The 21,960-nt window shown below is 40.0% G+C and overlaps 3 protein-coding genes across 4 annotated transcripts in view; 1 reads left to right on the top strand and 2 right to left on the bottom strand.

Annotated features, from left to right (window-relative positions):
* dock5 (dedicator of cytokinesis 5) overlaps positions 1–2,110 on the top strand; it is a 30,890-nt gene extending 28,780 nt beyond the window's left edge. Inside the window, exons 49-51 of the mRNA XM_088375998.1 lie at positions 78–237; positions 436–554; positions 661–2,110. Of these exons, the coding sequence (XP_088232124.1) occupies positions 78–237; positions 436–554; positions 661–762 (381 nt within the window). The 3' untranslated portion in view covers positions 763–2,110. The remainder of the gene's footprint in view (positions 1–77; positions 238–435; positions 555–660) is intronic.
* Positions 2,111–3,586: 1,476 nt separating this feature from the next.
* tas2r202 (taste receptor, type 2, member 202) lies at positions 3,587–7,875 on the bottom strand. The gene has a single exon (XM_088376001.1). It carries the CDS (start codon positions 6,031–6,033, stop codon positions 5,053–5,055), a length of 981 nt encoding a protein of 326 aa, XP_088232127.1. The 5' UTR covers positions 6,034–7,875; the 3' UTR covers positions 3,587–5,052.
* A 146-nt stretch (positions 7,876–8,021) lies between these two features.
* vsig8b (V-set and immunoglobulin domain containing 8b) lies at positions 8,022–13,280 on the bottom strand. 2 transcript variants are annotated; one of them, XM_088375999.1, is made up of 8 exons: positions 13,141–13,280; positions 12,743–12,807; positions 9,802–9,971; positions 9,475–9,673; positions 9,192–9,347; positions 8,995–9,117; positions 8,730–8,868; positions 8,022–8,660 (listed from the first exon to the last, which is right to left on the bottom strand). In XM_088375999.1, the coding sequence occupies exons 2-8, from the start codon at positions 12,801–12,803 to the stop codon at positions 8,432–8,434; spliced, it is 1,077 nt and encodes a 358-aa protein (XP_088232125.1). In that variant the 5' UTR covers positions 12,804–12,807; positions 13,141–13,280; the 3' UTR covers positions 8,022–8,431. The 2 variants fall into 2 exon arrangements, with proteins under 2 accessions (XP_088232125.1, XP_088232126.1); XM_088376000.1 differs by having other exon boundaries at positions 9,802–9,960; positions 13,141–13,227.
* Positions 13,281–21,960: the final 8,680 nt, after the last annotated feature.

The following is a 21,960-nucleotide window of genomic DNA, read 5'->3' on the forward strand; positions in this document are numbered from 1 at the left end:
TGTGTTATCCAATTGGGAGTTACTCAAGTTCCCCGTTTAATGAAAATTCTCATCTTTCTTTTACACTTGAATCTCAGAGTCCTGCGGAGAAGCAGCAGAGGCCCAAGAGTTTACAGCTGGGCGACAAACGACTGCCGCTCTCCTTGTTCCAGGGTGTTTCGTCCCAGCTCAGCCTGTCCAACCCTCTCAGTCCTCTACCTGCCTCTCCTCACATGCCTCACACACCACGCAGCTCAAGTATGGAACACAAGCCACCGCTCTGACACACACACCCCACACTCACTGCCTGTCATTTCATTTTCTGTCAGTCATGACGAATATAGTCATCTTTTGTAAGCGCATTCTGCTCTAAAACCCAAATTAGGCCTCACACATATGCAAGCTCACAGATGCATGCCGTCTGGATAGAGATCATTTTTCTCTCTTATGTGGTAGGTTTTTCATCGCTGCTCAGTGACAATGATGCCAACACCATTGACACCCCAGGGACCCCGCCACCAATGCCTCCAAAGAAACACCCGCATGAGATTGACATCGCTGCTTTCTCTTCAGAGGTGCATCTGTTTAAAGCAAATGCCAACCCACCCACTAATGCATATTTAATGGCATATAAACGCTGAGATATTCCGAAATATAACACCACTGTCTTCTTCCTTGCAGTTCATTCCTCCGCTGCCGATGAAAATTGATAGCAAACCTCCACCGCCGCCTCCCAAAACCCGGAAGTCCATGTTTCCCTCATATGAGCACAGCCCCCAGTAGGGCCACACAAACCCTAAAGCGTCTTCTTTTATGTCACGCTGTGATAAAATACAATTTCATTTGTGAGACGGTGGGACGCCACAGTTAACAACAGATGCGGGATCATCTAAGTCATGTATTTACAACACATTTGGGTGTTTGAGATGTTGCTTATGCAAAATCGTTATTCATGCCAAGATGCCAGTTTTTGAGGCCATTTTCCACAACCCTCAAAGAAAGATGTGGAATATTCTTTTAGGTAACACTACATTTTATTAAATTGTTGGATTTTATGTTTTTATTTCCTCAATCACAGAAAAACTGCTGCTTGAACTAATTCCATATTTTAACAGGTAAATTTGCATTACATAATTTTAATCATGAGCAGGGAATACAATGTAGATGTTGTAGTTAGTGCGTCCAATCGCGGTATGGGTGTTGGAGCTAAAGCCTTTATATTAGAGACACTGGATGGCTTTATTGAATGTGATGCACATGTGTTGTTTGTTTATGATGTGGATACTGTAACTGTTTGCCTTCGCAGCAGCATCACATTGGTGCTTTTTACTCAAAGGAATAGTTTGAAATTTCTTAATAAAAAAGGTTCTTTCAGGAAAACATCAATACATTGTACGGTATGTTTTGTGGAGCAAGAACTCAATTTATCCTGGTCCACTAACCGTAGCTCAGCATTTGACTGAAAGCAGGGACAATTCCCAATGCCATGTGAATATTCAATACGGTTTCTCATTTCACTCAATAATGTTGATGGTGGATGGATCAATCATATCCAGATACCGTTGTGCCAGTCCTGCAGTTTTAGCATATTATACTAATATGCATGTGTTCATCTCTTTCCGCATCAGTTTTGCAAAGCCAGCTGTCTCGACGCTGCACATATGCCATACGTTAAATATCAAACTATTCCTTTGAAAAAATTTAAACACTGTATGGTACAATCATGGATGCCTTTTGAAGTTAAGATTTGTGTTCATGTCTCCATGAATTTCCTGTTTATTCCAGAAATTAAGTTATTGTTGTCCGTTGAATTTCAATATCTCTATTGTATTGCACATCCCGTGTGTACAGAAATGCTTTTTTTTTTGTGTGCATATTATTCAGTAACATTAATTTCAACATGCTGTACATGTCGTTACTAAATGTGTGCTTTTAGATTGCCCGAAATATGGCATGGAAATCACGAAGTTTGTCGGTATTTAAATTGAAATGTTAGGTTTTTCAGGAGTTTTAATTCAAAAGCATTTACAATTTTCTACTGCACACAAATGAATAACAATTTGAACAAATATTTCATGTCATGTTTTTATAAAAGTTTGTTGAATGCATAAAATTAAGAACTTTCTGCAAACCTTTACAGAGTTTTTTTTTTTTTTATTTCTATTCAAGGTTACTGCATTTAAAATGCCTCTGCACTGAGGCTGATGTCTTTCAAATACAATTAGTGTAGGTGATGGAAAATGCTGCCAGTTAAGCTAACACTAATCTACTAGCAGCTCCTGGGGAGGATGTCTGCAGGGGGGAGTTTATGGGTTGTTTGTTGGGTTTGATGAGGGTTTTTTTTTCACAAAATCTGGATTGCTAATGGCCTATTCCTTCATGTTAGAGTGCCACAGGATATCACTCTTTGCTCCATTTCCCATGAGAAACAGCTATCTGGGGTGATTTCACCCATGCAGGGAGAGATGTTGCTTCGGTTTGCTGTAACCCGATGCGCCTGAAGCGTTGCCATGGAGTCTACCGCCTCTTTACTATACCATTGCCTTCGTAGTTTTAGGCTGTTCGCAATCTTAGGATATCAGTCTGAGCTCAAGGGGGGAAAGGATCATTTGGTTGAGTGGCTGGATTGAAGGTCACCATTTGTGGAAATGTGACTGTGAAAGAGGCAGCATTTTTTCTTAGAATGACTTGGGTGGAAAATGTGCAACTTTTTGTATTTTTTTTGCTATTTCAATCATGAACAAATCATTACATTACATTTTGAATGTATTAAATGTATACACGTGACAGTACAATTGTTTTTAACGCAGCCAAGCATGGTAGTGAAATTTAAATAACTACAATTGTATGAATCATAATGTCAATATACACCAACCAGCCATAACATGACAACACATTTCCGAAAAATTATGCCTATTACTGAATACAAGCGTTGTATCTAATAGCAAGATATTGACAAATTGATTGTTCAAATAATGTTTATTTTGGTCGGTGAGAAAATTTTGAGTCATGTGTGTTGTTTTGATTTATCTTTAAGTCACCAGTTCATTGCACCAACAGCAAATTTGCACTAAGACCCAGAAAATACCCAAAAAACATCTTTTTTGATATGATTATTGGTTGTTTGTTATTCTATTGAGCCTCAGTGATGCTCAGCTTCAATGGAACAAAGACAGTAAATGATGAAGGCTGCGGCCTTGGAATGATTGAATTGCTCTCATCAAAAGAAAATATGGCATTCCTTATTTTGTCCATTGGCTTACTGCAGGCGTGTTGTGCGTGTGAGATTATGTCATGTTTGAAGCCCACTGGTTTATTCCACGGTGGTAGAGCATGTGAGTATGGCAAATATTTTATTTCCTATTGTTGAGGCTAGATTCACTTTGCCTCTGTATACTTTTCAACACCAACACAAACTAACCCAGAAGGGAACATTTACATCTGCTTTCACTTTTAACAATATGCACATGTACATATGTTTATGCTGAGGTTGCTTTCTGCTGACCTGAGGAAGGACTTTTGAACCTTCTTTGATTTAAACAACTCAAAAAACAGCTATTCAGGCTGTGGGTAGCTCATGTTTTATTAATATGCTCTGTGCCCTCAATGTCACATGTATTTTTCAACATTTTCGGAGGGGACAACCACTGTACAGCCCACTGTGCTTTTGCCTTACAGTTATATGTTCCAATGAAATATTTACATTCACAGTTTCTGTGTGATGAGCATGTGATCCGAATAGTGAGCTATTAATTTGGTGGCTGTGATGTGTGCACGGCAGATCTACTCCCTGCAGATTGTATTTGTCAAGTTTCAAGCAAATTGTCAAGTGACACATACACAGAGCAAAAATAAGTATGCACAGACACATCATTTCTTAATCACACATTCACTGTTTGCGCTATTGTAATTGAACTTATCACTTATGAAACAGAGATTTTTGCGTAAATATGGAGTGACTGCTTATTAGATCCATCCATCGTCAATACCAATCATTTTGTTGAAGGTCACGTGAAGCTGGAGCCTATCTGAGCTACTTATTGAGATCTACTACAAAACTGTTCACCACTTCAAATTACACTCACAATAATAAATGTGTCGTGAAATGAACACCACTCTGACAATCTCAATAAACATTGACCGTTATTATCAGTAACAGCTCTATAGTCGCTACAAAGAATCCTAAAAACTGCACAAAACATTGCAGGCCTATTGCATCCCTGGTTGAACTATTACCCTGCTCCCCCAAACCTCCACGGCTTGAAGACAACACATCTTAACCTGTTTGAGCTGTTGCCCACCAGGAGAGGCTTCAGATCGATGCAAACACGCATTAATATTTAAGCGCCAGGAGAACTTGCAAACCCCAAACAAAAAGGTCTAAAAATGCATGGCAAACGTGCTTGCCAAATGTTCCATTGACAGGTAATATAATCTAAAATAAATTTAAGAGAAAAAAAGTTTGTATGAGTACTTTGGATTTTAATATTTTTTGAAGAACTATTTTGGTAATAAAACATTCTATAAACTAAACAGCATTGATTTTGCAGTGTTATTAGTGTTCATTGAAATTATCTTTTCATGGAAAGCATTATTATCATTTCTTTAAATATCCCCCTGGGTCGTAGTGTGGCTATTGGAGAGAAAGATTCACACACTTGGAAATGAGCAATCAGGGTCAAAAGCAGTGCCCACTTCACAGCGATGATTTGAAACTCTTTTGTGATTAAGGCCTATGTTAATAAATTGGATTTGGAGTATGGGCATGCTGCAATTCATATAGTATAATATGTAATAAAGCCGTTTTTGAATGTCTACACAACAACTATACAAAATCTTGAGTAGGTTTCAGTTACAAAGTCACGATTGGATTATGGCAATGCTCCACAATCTTTATTGAGCCAAAGCACTTATATTACAATAGAAGATTCATAGATCAATGAAAAAAGACACATTATTTGTTGTAAATAAATACGAATTTTCCAACCATTTCACTGAAGTTAGTTGATTGCTCGCAGCCGAGTGTCAGCGAATCACTGGAATACAGCACGAATATTTGCTTCAATCAAACCTTCAGTTCTTGATCTCTGCAGGGGTGCTGCTAGATTGGTCCCTCTGCTCAGGCACCTTCAGACATGTCAGACATGGATATAGGTCCATGCAGATGTTAAAATCATGGATCAAAGCTTTCCAAAGAGTTTTTTTCCCATAGATCAGCACCATGGCAGAAACCGTGGTATAGATGGATGTGAAGAATAACGTCAGCGTGATGGCGTTCTCATGATGCACGGCTATCTGATAGTTGACGTACAGGTCGACCACGAGGAAGATAAGGAAGACGGCCACCAAAGAAAGAGCCATTTGGATCACCCTCATCTGAGTGCCCATCTTCGGGACGTGAGTGCCATTGGTGCTGGCCTTCATGCGGCGCACATGCACCGCCAAGTGCACGGAGATGGAGATGCAGCATTTTACCATGAACATCCCCGGCAGCACATCTGCAAGGATCAGATAGAGGGCCTCGTAAATCTTTCCAGGCTTTGAGTTGGGCATTAACACCCCGCAGTCTTTATTACCCACGGTGTCATTGGCACTGTGGAAGACCACCAGCATGGGCATGCAGGTCCCAAGGCCACTCAGTGGGATGAGAAGCACAGCGAGTGTCACATGCTTGATGATGGTGGCCTGGATGTGTGTGTAGCACTGGTTGGGCGTGCTCACCAGCTTGGTGCTGTAGTAGAATGTCAGGAAGCTGCTGTCCCACATGATGGTGAACTTGAGACTGAAAGTAATGACCAGCATGACGGCGTAGGGCATCTGGGCAATGTGACACTTGCTGTCCACTTCATCCATGCTCATCCAGAAGTAGCAGATGAGCTGGTGGCTGATGTTTGCCAAGGACAAAGCTACAATGATACTCTCACTGGGGCTCCACTGCTTCTTCTGCTTGTAGTTGGACACGCTCGTCAAGAAAATATAGAGATTCAAGAACACCGTGGTAACAGCTGTCATGCCCGTCAAGAGCCACATGGACATTTTGTTTGTCCCAAGCATGATGAAAATCTCTCTCTCCAAACACTTTGTTGACGTCAGGCTAAAAGGAAAAACCCTCGCATTAATTCCACTCTAGTAACAGCCCGCCACCTTCTTTAGTCTTTCTTCTACAAGCTTAGTCCAAATCTTCTGTTGGAGTCCAAAAACTGCAGCAGATGGGCAAAGCTTTTTATTTTTAATTATCACTTGCAATCCGACGTAAGAGTTCCCCGTACATTTCCCTCACAATCCTTTTCAACACTTTTGGCTCTGTCTGCAGAATCACATTTTGGTTTTCCTCATCCGAGTGATAATCCTCGCCTGAAGTCGTCTACAGGACGCACACAGCAAGGTTGAAGCTCTTCGACTGGCAGGGATTTATACGTTGGAGCATCACTTGTGATTTGCATCAGCCGTGACCAAAGGAAGTGATGAGGGTATATTTGCATTCACACGGCACGCACAGTATATGTGCTTAGTGTGATTGATCCGGTGACTTTGCCGTACTTTGATCAGGGCGCCATGACGGCTCAGTGGGACTCCTCATGGAAGCGGATTCCTGCTTCCTGGCCACACATTTACAAACACCAGACCACACTCTCACATTCCTATTTGCATGATAAGAAAATAACATAACCTTTCCATCACCTTGAGGAATAGGTTAAGTCAATGCAGTTGGACCCGAGTGGTAGGAAGATCCTAACAAGGTGTTGAACCAGCTCGGTTTGTTATCTCTTAATGTTTCTTTTGCATGTCCAGAGAGCATAATAACAAATCATCAAATTGCATAGGAAAGCGGTACTCTGATTTTTTCCTCACAAAAAGTACTGACAGAAAATAAATGAGTGAAAACCAAAGTTAACGGTTCTCTATTTTCCCCACATAAAAAATCAAGAAGGTAAAGCAGTGGGGGGGGGGTTGTTCCAGTTAAGTTAAGCCACCACAGAATGAAATTAAAAGAAAATGAGCTTTCTGATTGAACCTGCCAGACAAATATTTGCAAGCCATCCTGTTCATTTCAGCACTTCTTGTCGGGTTCATTACTGTAGGACATTGAAGCTTTGAAACCGTCGCCTTTCTAACATGCACGTCTTTTACCAATTAAATTGGCCTAAAAGAAAGAAGAATGTTTAAAATGGATAACTAATACAGAAGTTGACATGGTTCAAGTGGACTTAAAGTTAAAGTAACTACATCAAGCGCAAAACAGCGCTTCAGGTATAAAGTTGAGCAAATTGAATCCTTGTGCTTGTTTTGAAATTTGAATATGGCTGCAAACAAGTGATTTGCTCATAGACCAAGTGCTTTTTTTTCATTTAACACCTCATTAAGTAAGCACAGAACAGGGATTTGACATTTAAGAATCAAGAATGAAAATAATAATAAGAGTTTTAGTCCATTGCAGTGTCTTGTCTTCATGTTAGGATTTTCACTCAAGTAAAAGATTCTTCCACCACTACTGCTGCCGAGGTGTCACAGGGCAGAATTTGTCGCTGAGGGTGCGCGTGTGCCCTCCATCCTGCAGCTATTATTAATTCAACATACACATAAAAGAAAAGTATTCAGGCTAAATGAAGTCTTTTTGAAGAGAAGATGGCCTGTAGGCAAAGCGCTGACTCGACCCTAACTGAGTGGTAACTAAGCATTTGTGCCCCAACTAGCCGTTAGATAAAACAAGTAGCTGCTGCGCAAAAATACCCAAACACAGAAGGCAATGGCGCAACATGCCGTTGTGCAAAGGAAATTTTCCAAAAGGCATTAACAAAGCCAGAGGAAAACGACTGTTTGGCCTTGTTTATGTGCATCGTCAGAATTTTAGATGGTAATTTGTTTACAGCAAAATGACATCTGCATGCTAATGCATTGCTCCAGACGCTCCTCAATAGCTTGTTTTAGAAAAGGCCAGTCTAAGTGTCATCTCTGGTGGTTCATTACACCTAATTTGGAATTCTGAGCAATTAGGTCAGTGAACCAAAAGTGGGAAATCGCACAGTATTCCTCTCTTGAGATTGTTAGTTAAAAAGTTATTTTATTATGTTTACCTATGAACAAATTGGATTGAACTAGCTTTACAACATGGAAAAGGAAGCACTCAAACAAACTGTATTTTTACAAGTTGTATTAATCAAAGCTATATTAAATTAATATCGAGATGTCTACCACGCCGAAGGTAACAAAAAACTTAGACAGTGCATCACGAAGGACATCCAGTCCGATAGATGAGGTCCGATTCTTTTGGAGTTACGTATCTGCTTATTCTCAGTATGCCTTCGAGGTTGTTTAACAGGCTGTATGGCACCATTTGGCATTATTTCTTCCAAAATATTTACATTTAAAGTAAAAAATTTTTTTACACTTATAGTTAAAAAAAGAGTATTTTTCTGAGGCATTTCAGAAGTCCATTGTGTATAAATTGTAGTTACACGGGATAACCGTAGCGGTGGTCGTATTTGAGTGGCGGGAGTGGTTTCCTCACTGAGCTATGTTTTGACCCCTTGTCACTGTTACTGGCATTGGACTCATTGACACTGGGCAGGCGGTTCCCCACTGAGCTGTAGGACACCCCTTGGTGGGTGCGGTACCCCAGCACTGAGCGGTAGCTGGAGTTCCTACTGGGGGGGCGGCTCTCTGGGGCACGGGTATCCTCCCTGAAAAACACACAAGTCTCACTCGGCGAATATGAATAAACGCTCTCAATCTGCTCGCTAATGCATTACCTGACTTCATTGGCCACCTCCTTCTCATAACGTAATTTCAGGCAGCAGCAGACCGAGAGCCAGATGGTGAGCAAAAGGAGGAGGAGGAGGAGAAGAGCACCTATCACAGCCCCGACGATGACACCCACTCGATTGGTGGCTGGAACACAGGTTATCATTTTAGTCTGACAGTATCAAAGGACAGAATGGAACAAGACATCGTTTTTGGAATGTGAGATGTTCCTGAAAGGTTCAGAAAGTAGGACTGATGTTCTTTTTCACTTACGGTTGTGTGCCTGCAGCGTCTGTTTACATTGAGCTTTGCCCACAGGGTTTCTTGCCTCACACAAGTAACTTCCAGCATAGCTGTCCGAATGGTTCTTGATCAAATACTCCCCACTCTGTGTGTCTGAATAAGAGACATCCCGGAGGAATATGTAATTAAGCTAACGTGCTTTTGGCTGCTTACAGAAAGTGCCATACTTAGTGGCACAACCGCGGGCGGTTTTCCAAGATAACTTTCTCTAGTCCACGTATACGTAAGAGGAGAGGATCCCTGGTCTGATTTGCAGCGGAGAGTGACCGGACTGCCTTTCTCCTCCTTGCCGTCAATCCAACATTTTGGAACAGACGGGGGAACTGGAATGAATAAAAGGAAGTCACACGTGATTGGGAGCCGGTAGACAGAACTTTAGAAGGACATTCCAATAGAGTAAGAACTGAGTAAATGAACCGGCAAAACCAGTTAAGGAGAATTCTTTCTCACCCATTACGACAACAGTTACTTTCCGCATGTCGACGCCTGGTGATTTTTTGACTTTGCACTGGTAGGTGGCCGTGTCTGAGAGCCTCAAATCAGAGAGAGCGATAGACGCGTCCCCCTGCTTGGGGTCTCCTGTAAAGCTGACCCTGCCAGAGAGGCTGGGGTCATAGTTGTGTATACGCCCTTCTGTGAAGGCCAAGATCTGTCAAACAAATATGGAATAATGATGAAAGAGTAAAGCAGGTTTTACTACTCACACAGCTCAAATATGGTGTTGAGCGGTTGCAAAGACACAAAACATTCCTCGCTCTATTTTCATGGGAGACTTACCAGTTTGTCTTTCTGCGTCATGTCTGGGCTGAGGTTGGACCATTCAATGTCGAGTTCCCCGGTGTCTTGGACTCCTGGGGTGTAGGTGCACCCGAGTAGGACCTTTTCACCCTTGGCCTTCTGGATGGTCTGCGGGCCCGAGGATGTAATTTGCATGGCCTGTGTCACATCTGCGTGTTCATATAAGTTTGAAACAACTCAAGACTCATTTTGCCATTCAAAATATACAGTACACCTCAAAGGTAGCAGACATTATTACACTTGCTAGATGAGGGCTCACCAACATTTTTTAGATTAATTAATGCCAAGGGCTAACAATGTGATACACAGTCAACAAGACATTAATCCAATACTAATAATGGTATATGGGCTGATTATTTTATGTATTTTTTTATGTTATTTTATTTCTTTATTTTACACATTAACAGTTAAAGGTTCTGCCTGTGATTCATTTTTTTCTTGACAAGTTATTTTAGTCATTTGGTTTTGGTTGGTTGGTCAATTGCTTATAATTTTATTCAGCCTAATATCGGAATTAACATCATTAACATTCGTCCCTAGTTATTAATATATGTTACAATTTTCAATTACTGATATTTATCTATATGAAGTCACTGGTCATGTTAATGATTTCACTGTTGGAAACATAAATATCTGTCACGTCTCGTCCACGGTTGTTTTATTATGTGCATATTGTCAGTTTCTGTCCGTGTGCCTGTGTGCTCACTCCTCCCCTCATGTGTGCCCATGATCAGTGCGATCATTCTCACCTGCCTCTTGTTACCTGTCTCTTATTTAAGTCCTGTCTGCGTGTCCCTCCCCGTCGGATCATTGATGTCGTCACGTTTGATGGCTTCGCGGCTTCTCATCTTACGTCCCGGTCAGTCAGTCAGTCCCGTTATTGTTTTGTTAAGTTGTGTAAGTTGGCTGATTCTGTTAGTTCGTTCCCCTTATCTTTGCTTCCAACTACCTTTTCCTTTTAATAAACTCTGGTCCAAGCTGCATTTGGTCGTCCTACTCCATCCGATCCTTGACAATATCAGTATGCAACATTTTATTTCTTCAAATAACTCCAATACCACATTATGGTATTGCGTATGCGCAAGTGATCTGCAAAGATTGAATTGAGGCAACTGAACTCGTTTTTGTCAGTTGACGACGTTTCAGCTTCAATCCACCAAAAATCTTCGTTGTTGTTTCAAATTTTTAGGCTCATGCATTTATGGTTTTCTCTGAATACTCTGTGTTCTTCTCCCATTTCCCTAAACATGCATGTTAGATACATTGATGATACTACATTTTCCTTGTGTGTGAATGGCTCTTTGTCTATGCAGTATGTTCCTTGGATTGGCTAGCAATCATTCCAGGGTTTATTTCTTGCACAAGGTCAACTGGGTAGGCTCAAGCACACTTGGACACATGTCATTGTACATATTTTAACAACAAATTGAATTTAAACAAACAAGACAGACACACACACACACAAACAACATTCATCCATTTTTTATACTGTTTGTCCCTACGGGGATTGCGGGCGTGCTGGAGCCTTTCCCAGCAGTCATCGGGCAGTAGGCGGGGGACATCCTGAACTGGGACACACCTAGGGACAATTTGGAGTGCTCAATCGGCCTACCAAGCATGTTTTTGGGATGTGGGAGAAAACCGGAGTGCCCAGGGCACGGGGAGAACATACAAACTCCACACAGGGAGGGCCGGAGGTGGAATCGAACCCGCACCTTCCTAACTGTGAGGCGGCCGTGCGAACCAGTGCACCACCAAGCCACCCTGGTTTATTTATACACCATGAAATACATTTCTTGTTCTACAGTTTATAGAAGCCAAAACCAACAGTAATCATGTAAAATGGGAGAATAAAATCACTTTCAAATGCATGACACTTTGTGCTTAATGACATTCAAGCTGAGGCCCTGTGCTCCTAAAAAGAGTGCTGCTCTTAATGTAATTGGCCTCCAAAATAAAGCTACAGCATTCCAAGTTTGCTGGAGGTTTCTGTTTACTGTTTTACTGTCTCGGTGCATGCATTCTTTGTCATGTCCAGTATCCCTAACAATCACAAATGAGTGTATTTAAAAATCCTGTCTCAGTGGCTCTCGCAAAGCCTGCCCTGCAGCCCGCATCTTAATTTAATGTTTTATGGAGGCAGAGACAACGGCACTGAGCACATTTAAACGTGTAATGTTGTCATTCATCTTCGCCCCACTTTCCCTTTTAGATGTTTCGACCTTGGCTGAATTTCTCAATGTAGAATACTTATAAATCCAGTCAGTCCTTCTGTTGACAGCCCTCGCTGTTAATTTTCCTCACAAACACTCCGAAGGCACCTTAATGCTATCGCCACAAACAAAGTACACTGAGTCATTCATTAGAGACTGAAAGTGATGAATGTTATAAAGGCATTTTGGGAAAACTTCTGATTAGTCAGTCAAACGTTTATAGCTGGAAAAGCACCTCTCCCCGCTTTGGGCAAAATGCTGTCATCTCAAGATGATGTGTTGTCCAAGTAAGCACAGAGGGGGCTAAACTTGTCACACAATGCAATTAAGTCAGGATTCATACACACCAGGTGACAGGCCTTTGTAAATTCAGAATACATACATTACAAGTGAATGAGGTGGTGCAATATGAAGACCTGTGGGGGGTATAGCTTGGAGTCTTGTTTTTCTTTGCTCAGTGCTCACTTAATTGTTATTAAAGAGCAGCAAAGGGGGTCTGGATATTCTGAAACATGACACTGTACCAACAGGCTTCACTGCACATCTGCAATGCAGACAATGCTATGTTTACTTTTAGACCACCGAGTGCGTTAATTACCGACGTGCTGTGTTTGTCATCATATATCCTGACTGTTATTGATTCGAAGGCAGACAGCGGTAAAGATAGAATTGGCTCATGAGTTTGAAGAGAAAATCATCTGACTCACCTGTGTTTAGGTGAAGTGCTGCCAGAAAAAAAACACACATTTTCAGCCCCGGCTCCATCATAAGCCTGAGAAGTGGAAAAATGATTTTAAAAAGTATCCTCGTGGTATATTTTCATGCCTGTTGTTTCACTCATTTAATTCTGGCTCCCTAAAAGCTCCATCAGACTTCAAAGTAACATCTGACATTGTTCTTGTGATTTAAGAATCCTCATTACAACCAAGCTCCAGCCACTATTTGCCTTGTTGTTCTATGCCTGGAAGCCAGAATAAACCAGAATGGTAATGCTAATCAAACTCAAGTGAGACAAACTGCCTCTTAGGTAAACACACTGTGTTATATTCTGCAGCAGATGCAGAAAGGTTATGAAAAATAAAATATGGCATGAGCACTAACATACCTTTTAAGACAGAAATAAATCCCAAATTAATGTTGGTTAGTATAATCCTGACTGTGGTTCACTTCTGGTGAAATGTGCTGATTTAGCTGTCAGGTGAAACTCAGCTGAAGTAACTAGGACCACACCTTCTCTGTCCATAGGGCAGCTCGTGGCCACTCCCACACTCATATCCGAGGAAGGCTTATTTTTGAAATGGGGCTAAAATACAGTGAGTGCTTGCTTAATTATTAAAGCTAATCAAAACTATTAATCAGAAAGCAGCGTCTGAAATGAGTTTAATTTGTCTTCTGTCGGTGTTTCTTGCCTATAAATGTATCCTGAGCAGGGGGTGAAGGCTGGGATGAATAATTGCCTGCCACGACCTTGTGCACGCGCACAACTATGTTGCTACACAAGTTCTCTGTGTTGATCACGTGTGTACGTCAACAGCTTCGTTCACAGCAAAGTTCTGCATGCCTTTTAATCCAAAATGATTTCTGTACTCACTATTGCTCTGTATTTTTGACTGTGTGCAGTTTAGCATTGGGGAATTTGTAACAAGTTGTAAATTATTCAAGGAGGAGACAGTAAACAATTACAATTACATTTGCCAACACACCCTTCTGACACACCTTTTCATGAATACACTCTGGTGTCACTATGCACATCCACGGAACACGATGAGACGTTTGTGTGCCTCGGTGCCAAGGAGACGCATACACATGTAGATCCCAGAATATCTGCAGCACTCAGGCGGAAAATGAAGCCTTCCCTTTATAATCAAGGAACTCACTTGTTTCCGTGTTTGACTTATCATCTAGTCTCAACTTCCGTGAATGATTTACAGGAGCTCGGATGAGTTGGTGCCTTGGTTTGCATATTCAGTTTTACAGTAGGCTCAAACTCACTGTGGCCGATGACATCGAAATTAAAAGACTAAGTTGAATTTATCGATCGCATGAGAGGAGAGAGCAGTAAGCGGGGACGTGAGCAATGAGCATGGCGCTACTCATTAAGGATGGAGTGCCGTCTAAATGTGATTCATGCAATAATGTTCGTTAGGGAGATGAACAAATTAGTAACACTCAGTGGGAAGCTCGATCAGTGCGTCAGGAATCACAGCCACTTCCCTTGTGTAGCTACCTGATCATCACGAAGAGGTCATGGATGAGGGGACACGTCGATGAATCTGTCTATTTACGTGTCCGTGAGTGATTCTGCAAATGTCAAGAGGAGTGTAATGTTGAACTGCATGACTGCTTCATCAGCAGGTGGTTAATTGTCTTAGTGGATGATAGCGACCTGGCAACTGCACGGAGAGCCAGACGGTCTGACAGGATCATGGTGGGAACCAACAGACTGTATTACACCATTAAGACCCATTATGGACAAGAATGATTTTTGGAGCTGGACTTGACCAAGCCATCAACCTTTTTTTTCACTATCATATGAGTTCATGTCTTAACTGCCTATCATGCTCGTTTTGGCACTTTGGAGCAAATGACGAATGAATGTTGGCAAAAGGAGGTAATAAATGACCAATGCAAGAAGAGAAGTGACAAAGAAACTAGACTTGCCGGTAGGCATACCGAAATAGCACGACAGTATGACTCATTGTGTGTCGGCGCAGAAAGACAGGTAAACATGTTCGTTTTAAGGTAAGATACGACTGCTGCAGGAATGGCGATGCAAATAGAGAGACGCACGTACAGTTAAGTTCCGCACCGTTTTCAAAGACATGCTCAGCTTTAGCTTTGACGATATACAGCACATCATGCATATAAATAGATCTGGACGGCACAGTGCACAGGAGCAGTCAACGCATTTGCCCAACAGTTCTGAGGTTGGGATTCAGATCTCAGCCCTGGCCTCCCTGTGTGGAGTTCACGTCTTCTCTTTCTGCATGATAACTTCATTGAAATTTTGTAAGCATTCATATGCGCTAATGTTGTTTGTGACGGCAACCAGTGCAGGGTGTACCTCACTTCTCGCCTGAAGAAAAAGTATTTTTGAACCTGTAGATGTCAAGGCACACTCGAGCTTCCACAAGACTTCTTTTATAGCTTATTAAAACAGGTTGAAGTGATAACTTTAAATTCGAGAAAGATTTGCTTAAAGAGTGATGTATTTGCATCATAACAAGTATAAGCCAAGGTTGTAGGGCCTTCCACAATAAAAAATTTGTAGCAAAGATTCATATTCCAAAATTGCAACATTGCAGAAACGTTATCACGTTATAGATCAAAAGAATGACACAAAATATACAGTAAAGGAAAACTGTGACGTGGTTACCACCTCTGCAGTACAGTCAAGCAGTCTTTTATTTAAGAAAAAACAACAAATTAGAGACAGCAGGCATGACCGATGATTTGTCATTCATTTGCTGTGCCCTTGAGCTTTGTACTGACCTTTTACACTTTGCTTTAGGAGATTTTCTGAATCTATGTCAGAACATCTATTTCTGTCAAATAAAAAAAAAGAACTGTGCGTCCCTCATTTGCCAACAAGTGGCTCTAAGCAAGCTAATGCGCAGAAATAGTGATGTGACTTCAGAATAATTCATGCTACCAACTTATAGCAGCCATGGTCAACTTCGACTAAGCACTTTGAGAATGACCACGTTTGAGAATCGTGGCGTAACAAAAAGTCACCGTGACTAAATAAATTTTTCGCTGCATCTTTAATTATCATCATCATCTTGCCAGTTATGCTTTGTCAAATCAGTACGATTACTCCCACACTATGGGCAGAGTGTATTTATGCTAAAATGTACTGCAAAAACCCATGTGGTGCTTAGAATTTCAAACCAAGGCGCACGTTCAAGGATTGCCGCAATCTGCTGTGCACTGTTGTCATTATCAGCAGGAAAATGCAACACCCACACACTAACTCGACTGAATAGTGGAAAGGGTGAACAGAGTTATTATTACAATTGAATAGGCAGCAGGGACACTGACAGTTTTTCTGTCAATTCTACTCTCTGTCCTCACGGGAGCAACAGTAGACTTTTACAAGCACCAAGGATTACATTAAAAAAAAAAAAGAAAGAAAAGTTGGCTGCTCCATCTTCAAAAACATCTAAATGAAAAGGTTGGAGTTAATAATAAATTTCTAAAACAGAAAATGAAGTGTGTGTTTATTGCGTATTTATGGCTCCATTCCTCTCTTGGTTCTCCTGCAGCACACCCACACACATCCCCGCTTGTACACAGCCTCCAGCAATGTGAGCATATATGATAGACCCCTATAATCCAATAAGTTGTGCTTCTCGTGCTAAACCAAGTTTGGCACACACCGAGAGTCCATGGAGACTACAGATCTCAAGCCTTGCTTGCAGGAATGGGATTTAAACTCTCATACGATGGAATCATTTGATGTCTGTTTAGGGTGAGGATGGAAGAAAAATTATTAGGAGTGCGACAAAAAGAAATTTGATTTACAGCATGTTTTCTTTTTTAAATATATGAAGATATGTATGGAACTGACTTTTATGAGAGCACTATATCTTTTATGGAACTGAAAAGTCACTTTATTACAAAGTCATTATCTTAATGTTATTTAAGATTAATTACTTTATCCTGTCTAAAGGATTTATTGATACAGAGCCCAACTCCAAGAAAATGTTGCCTTTATGATTATAATTTAGAAAAAATCATTGTTGGCTGTCTAGATCATTTTTCCTTCAACATTTCACCTCGCACTCAGATGGTATGGACTTATCGAAACATCTGGTTATATGTGAACTGTATGATGTTAAATTGTTGAATTTATAAATACAGTCTTGAGAAGACTGTGCGGTGGGTGGGGCACTGGTTAGCACGTTCGCCTCACATTTCAGAGTGGCAGGGTTTGATCCCGGTTTTGCCATTCCTGTGTTGTAGTTACTACAGAATCACTTTCCATTTATTGCTACGATTGCTACGCTATTATTTCGACACTTTGTAATGGTTTCCAGCTGTGCTGACTTATCCGTACATCGGGCAAAGTGAGAAAAATCAAATAGCTATACTGGTAGAACTGTAATTAAAGGAGAGATAAAGGGCATGGGTGGGTTTGTGGAAGGGTTTGAAGGTGCTTGGTTGTTAACAATCATGTGACCCGCACTTGCAGAGATCTTTGGTTACCGTAACAACCAAGAGCGGCACAAGCTCGTTGTGACTCGGTCAGCGATTATCTGCTCATGATTTTGTATTTTCATTATTTCAGTCTGAGCCTTGTGGAATACTCATATCATGACCCTTAATCATACATTCCCTCCAGGATGTGAACATTTCCATTTGTATTTAATGCATTATGCATAACTCATTTCTGCAATGTGTGTTGTTTTTGAAGTTTTGTTCTCGTGGACGTGGTTTGCAAAATGTAGAAAAGCATCATCGAAGACAAGACGGAAAACAAACAGGAATAGAACAAAGGCTGTCAAAGGATTGCTGCTGTTCGTCGCAAAAGGCTGCACAAACATTATTAGGACCTTAAGTACAAATTATGTGTGTCAGTGATTGGAAATGTCTAGTTAGAGTGTAACCTTCACAGTTGACAGAGTTGCAATTCTTTCCATGCTACTGGCTGATGATGGCAAACACGTAGGGATAGAAATTTTGTTTCATAGCTCATGAGACTCTCCAAATCATCTTTACTTGTCAAGAATGTAAAAAGCACGAGAGGAATTTGTTGTATTTTGGATATGCATTTAGTACAAATGAGCAGCACGATGTAACACTGGTTAACTCGTCCGCCTCACAGTTCTCAAATGGAGGCTTCTGGCCTTCGTGTGTGGAGTTCGCATGTTCTCCCCGTGCCTGCGTGGGTACTACAAGTTCCAAAAACATGCATGGTAGGCCGATTGACCACTCCAAATTGTCCATAGGTGTGGTTGTGGAAGGTCGTTGTCTAAATTTGCCTTCCGATTGGCTGGCGACTAGTTCAGGCATTATGAAAATTGTGTAATTTTGGTGGCTATATTTCTAACATGTAAGTAAGACAGCTGGGTCACTCAAAACCCCACTTAGCCCCATGTGGCTGCCACACACCTTGTATTACGTAGTCACTGCGAGTACACAGTCATTTATTTGGAACTGGTGGGACTGGTGCTTAGAGAGGACGAATGAGCCAACGGAAGATGCTGGAAAAAAAGCACATTACATTCGTTGCAGCCAGGCTGTTTCTGTACTTTGTTGCAGCAGCAAATTGGACTGTTACGGATGGACACGGATGTGATTCGATGAGAAAGTGCCTGAACACCTCCTGAGACAGTTTATACCTCCACAAAACTGACTTTGCACTACACATTTCATTCTTTCGTTGAATATTTTTCCTAATAATTATAATGACTAATTGGTGTTTTTATGGTACAGTGTTACACCGAGTACCCATGACAAAGATGTTTCCAATTTCAAAGATATTTCCTATTTTGCAATATGTCCTTCTCTTCTCTTTGTCATCATTACTCATCACAAAAAACAGAGAGAAAATCAATAGAGTGGACTTTTCATGCAATTGTTTTATTTCAGAATCATTCAGCTTTGGAGGTTTCGCCAAATTGTTAACTTTTTCAGATGAAAAACGTGATTCATTATTTTTCATGTGAATATCATCAGATTTGACAAATGCAAATAAAGTGATTTCATTTTGTTTGTTTGAATGCTGCAGTTGTTGCAAAGAATTTCAGCATTCGGGAGTGATAAAGAACAGAATGTTGCTTTTCATGCCTATCCATGCAGATAAACTGAAATTATTACAACTTCTACACATCGAGTCTTCTTCTTTGGATTCATATTGTCAGAGGGAATCATAACTGGATAAAAACAATACTGTAAATACATTTCTGTGTCACTAAGCATAAGGGGGAAAATGACAATCATGTGACTTTAGTGATAATGAGCAAAATGTATTCAAGTTAGTCACTTTTCGACTTTGCCTAAAGTTTCAAGGAATACTTTTTCTGCTGTCAACAAATCTCTTGGCAATGCGGCTCTTTGTTTCTTTCTTGTGCTGTGTGATGAATGAATACATGAATTCACATGAGCATGTCTTCTTCTACTATGCATCTTTTTTAGACAGTTGAAAAGCACACCCTCAATGTCCCGCGCTGATAATAGGATGTTACCAAGTCAAATGTTTGACATTTACTGGCACATCCACGGTAGCCCTGCAGACTTAACATAATACTACGTGCTGCATCCACACTGTGTCAAACACGCTCACCCTGGACTGCAAAACGCCAACAGAAACCATATTGCGTGTAATAATTTTGATGAATACATTCATAAATAAACAACCAGACAGACAAACACCCCCCTAGACAAAATAAAATATTTAAAATGTCTATTAAATCGGGCAAACACAATTCCCATCACACATGAGTTAGCAATCTACCTTCATATTTTTTTAGAATCCATCCAAGTACATGAAAATGACATTATGATCGATGTATTTGCATATTATGAAATGTATTCAACACGATTTTACATAGAACAATGATGAGCTTTTGTATTAGTGCGTGTTCTCTGCCAAATGGTGGCAGTAGTTAGCATTGTTCCTTCACAGCATAAAAGTTCTCTACGGTTTGCGGCTCATCTCTCAAAACTACACAAATTATGTTAATGGAAATTTACATTGCCTCCACAAAAGGAAACAGGTTCTAGATGGGTTTTCTAAATGAGATTTATACAGTTAAACACATTCATAAGACTGGCAGGAGACAGAAAAATACTGTCATCTTCGCTCCAAATAATTTGTGTTTCCGAATAATCTGAGAGTGGAGTTGAGTAGAAAAGGAAATGTGTCATATGATGTGGCGGGAAGTAGTGAGGCTGATGAGATTAATAATGATCACTTGATGAATTCTAATTTACAGCAATTAATAGATTGTATGGTAATCACTCACAATGCATTATCATAATTGGATCGTGACGCTGCCACCATCCCTTATGAAATTAGTGTAGTGACTTATAGTATGATAAAGGGGTAGACATAAATATAGTACTTATTGTTGATTTTGTCCGTTGAATGCACAAACTAGTTATAAAAATAAACAAATGAACAAGTGATTGTTTTTTGCTATCCACTTGTGTCCAGGTGTTTTCTAGTTAAAAGTACAAACATGATCTTTTGTGACCAATGATAATAATGAAGTTGTACATTTGCCAAAGAAAAATAAATCTCTTTTTTCTCCCCTCTCCGGCATTTAGTGCACAGTAAAGTTCTCTTAACGAGCTTGATGTTGGAGAATGTGTATTGCCACTGAAAGGAAGAAAACAAGAGATATTGCCCTGGGTTGATGGTCAAGTTTCTGGGCTATTTGGAAGCACTTTTGTCCTTGAGAGATGTCAAAGGGACCAAAGTTGTCAAGAACATTTATCACTGTCTGTACATTTAAGTTATCCATATAGATTACACTTTATAAGAATATTTTTTGTCATGAATTATTTAAAAAAAATCTATTGTGGTGATCAGTCCTTTTGAATGACTATTTTGACAGTCAAAAAAGTTTTCTGTAATGTATTTTATGTATGTTATTTGAGAAGTGAGCTGTATATCAGCCTGTTTTGTTCTGTTTATTTGAAATATGTATTTTTTCAACTAAAGCTATATCCCAACATTTTGGGCATCAACAATGTTTGCGTGCTGTTTTCCAAATGTTTTGAGGTTAGTGCTCACAGTTCAAAAGAAAATGTATTTACAACGAAAAAAAATTGCAGTCACGTAGAATCAAAACGCGTAAAGTCAAGGTTCAGCTGTATTGGGTATCATCTGCAAAGAACAACTAATAACCCTGCCAAAACCAAAAACCAAGAGAGGATCTGATCCATGTGTCTGATCTGTGTGGCCAATGTGCCATGCAGGAAAAAGAGTAATGAAAACTGTTTTATTTTAATTATGTCATTACTGTATGTTTTTTTTATAAAGTATAAAATAGAAAGCTTTTTTTCCATTAAAAAATACATGTGGCTGGAATAGATTAAGGGTATTTCATTTCATTGAGGAAAAATGTTTTGAGTAACAAGCGTGGTGTATTAGTCATTTAAACAGTAGAAGATAATGTTTTCAACTTCACTTGGGAAAACCGGAAGGACAGTAATGCTCTAAGGCTGTCATCCACCTGCAATTTAATGTTGTAGATGTCAATTAAGCATGCTTTATATGTGACATTAATTACTCCACTCGAGACGAAAGTGCTGCCTCGGCGCATGCTGTTTATTTTCATGTTGATTAAATTGAAGGTCATTTGGTATCGAATTACAAAAATGATGAGTCTCTTCTTTTTGCTATGGAAGAACATTGGAGGAGCAGTTTAAAAAAAAAACTAAAATAACCAATAATTATGTTAATGAGCTTTACCCCCATGACATGCTAATTAAGATATACATCATATTGACAAAATCAAAACACTGATTTAACTCATACATCCCCGCCTGACCATTGGTTGCCAACACATGATGATTTAAATCAATTCATTATAAATTTGTGATTTGAAAATGTCACTGCATCAATGGAAGCTAAACCAATAGATGCCCAAGTAAATGTACAGCTAATTATGATGGCATAATTATTCTGATTCTTTTTGTTGGATTAGTATTTTAATTAAAAATATAAAGAAGGTTTTCTGTGAATGGAGAGAATTTTATTAGCTCTGTGAAAACACGCAAATTGAGTTTTCTTTGTGTTGGCATTACAGTCAGTGGGACGTATCATTTTATTTCAAGACATATTTTAATAGCCAGATTTTGCAAAGGTTACCAGAGAGCAACCCTCGCAGCTGTAAGTTTTAAGTAGTTAATATGTTCGAACATTAGTGACCTAGCGGGTCAACACCCAATAAATGTTATTTATTTGCTTGTT

This window comes from Syngnathus floridae, chromosome 5 (assembly GCF_059516105.1).
Source record: "Syngnathus floridae isolate MCC-2025c chromosome 5, RoL_Sflo_1.0, whole genome shotgun sequence".
Taxonomy (NCBI): Eukaryota; Metazoa; Chordata; class Actinopteri; order Syngnathiformes; family Syngnathidae; genus Syngnathus; species Syngnathus floridae.

Coding starts and splice junctions, on each gene's coding strand:
- vsig8b (XM_088375999.1), bottom strand. CDS start 12,803: ATGATGGAGCCGGGGCTGAAAATGTGTGTTTTTTTTCTGGCAGCACTT. Junction 9,674..9,801: donor TGACGCAGAAAGACAAACTG/GTAAGTCTCCCA, acceptor TTTGTTTGACAG/ATCTTGGCCTTCACAGAAGG. Junction 9,118..9,191: donor GCCCGCGGTTGTGCCACTAA/GTATGGCACTTT, acceptor TCTCTTATTCAG/ACACACAGAGTGGGGAGTAT.
- tas2r202 (XM_088376001.1), bottom strand. CDS start 6,033: ATGCTTGGGACAAACAAAATGTCCATGTGGCTCTTGACGGGCATGACA.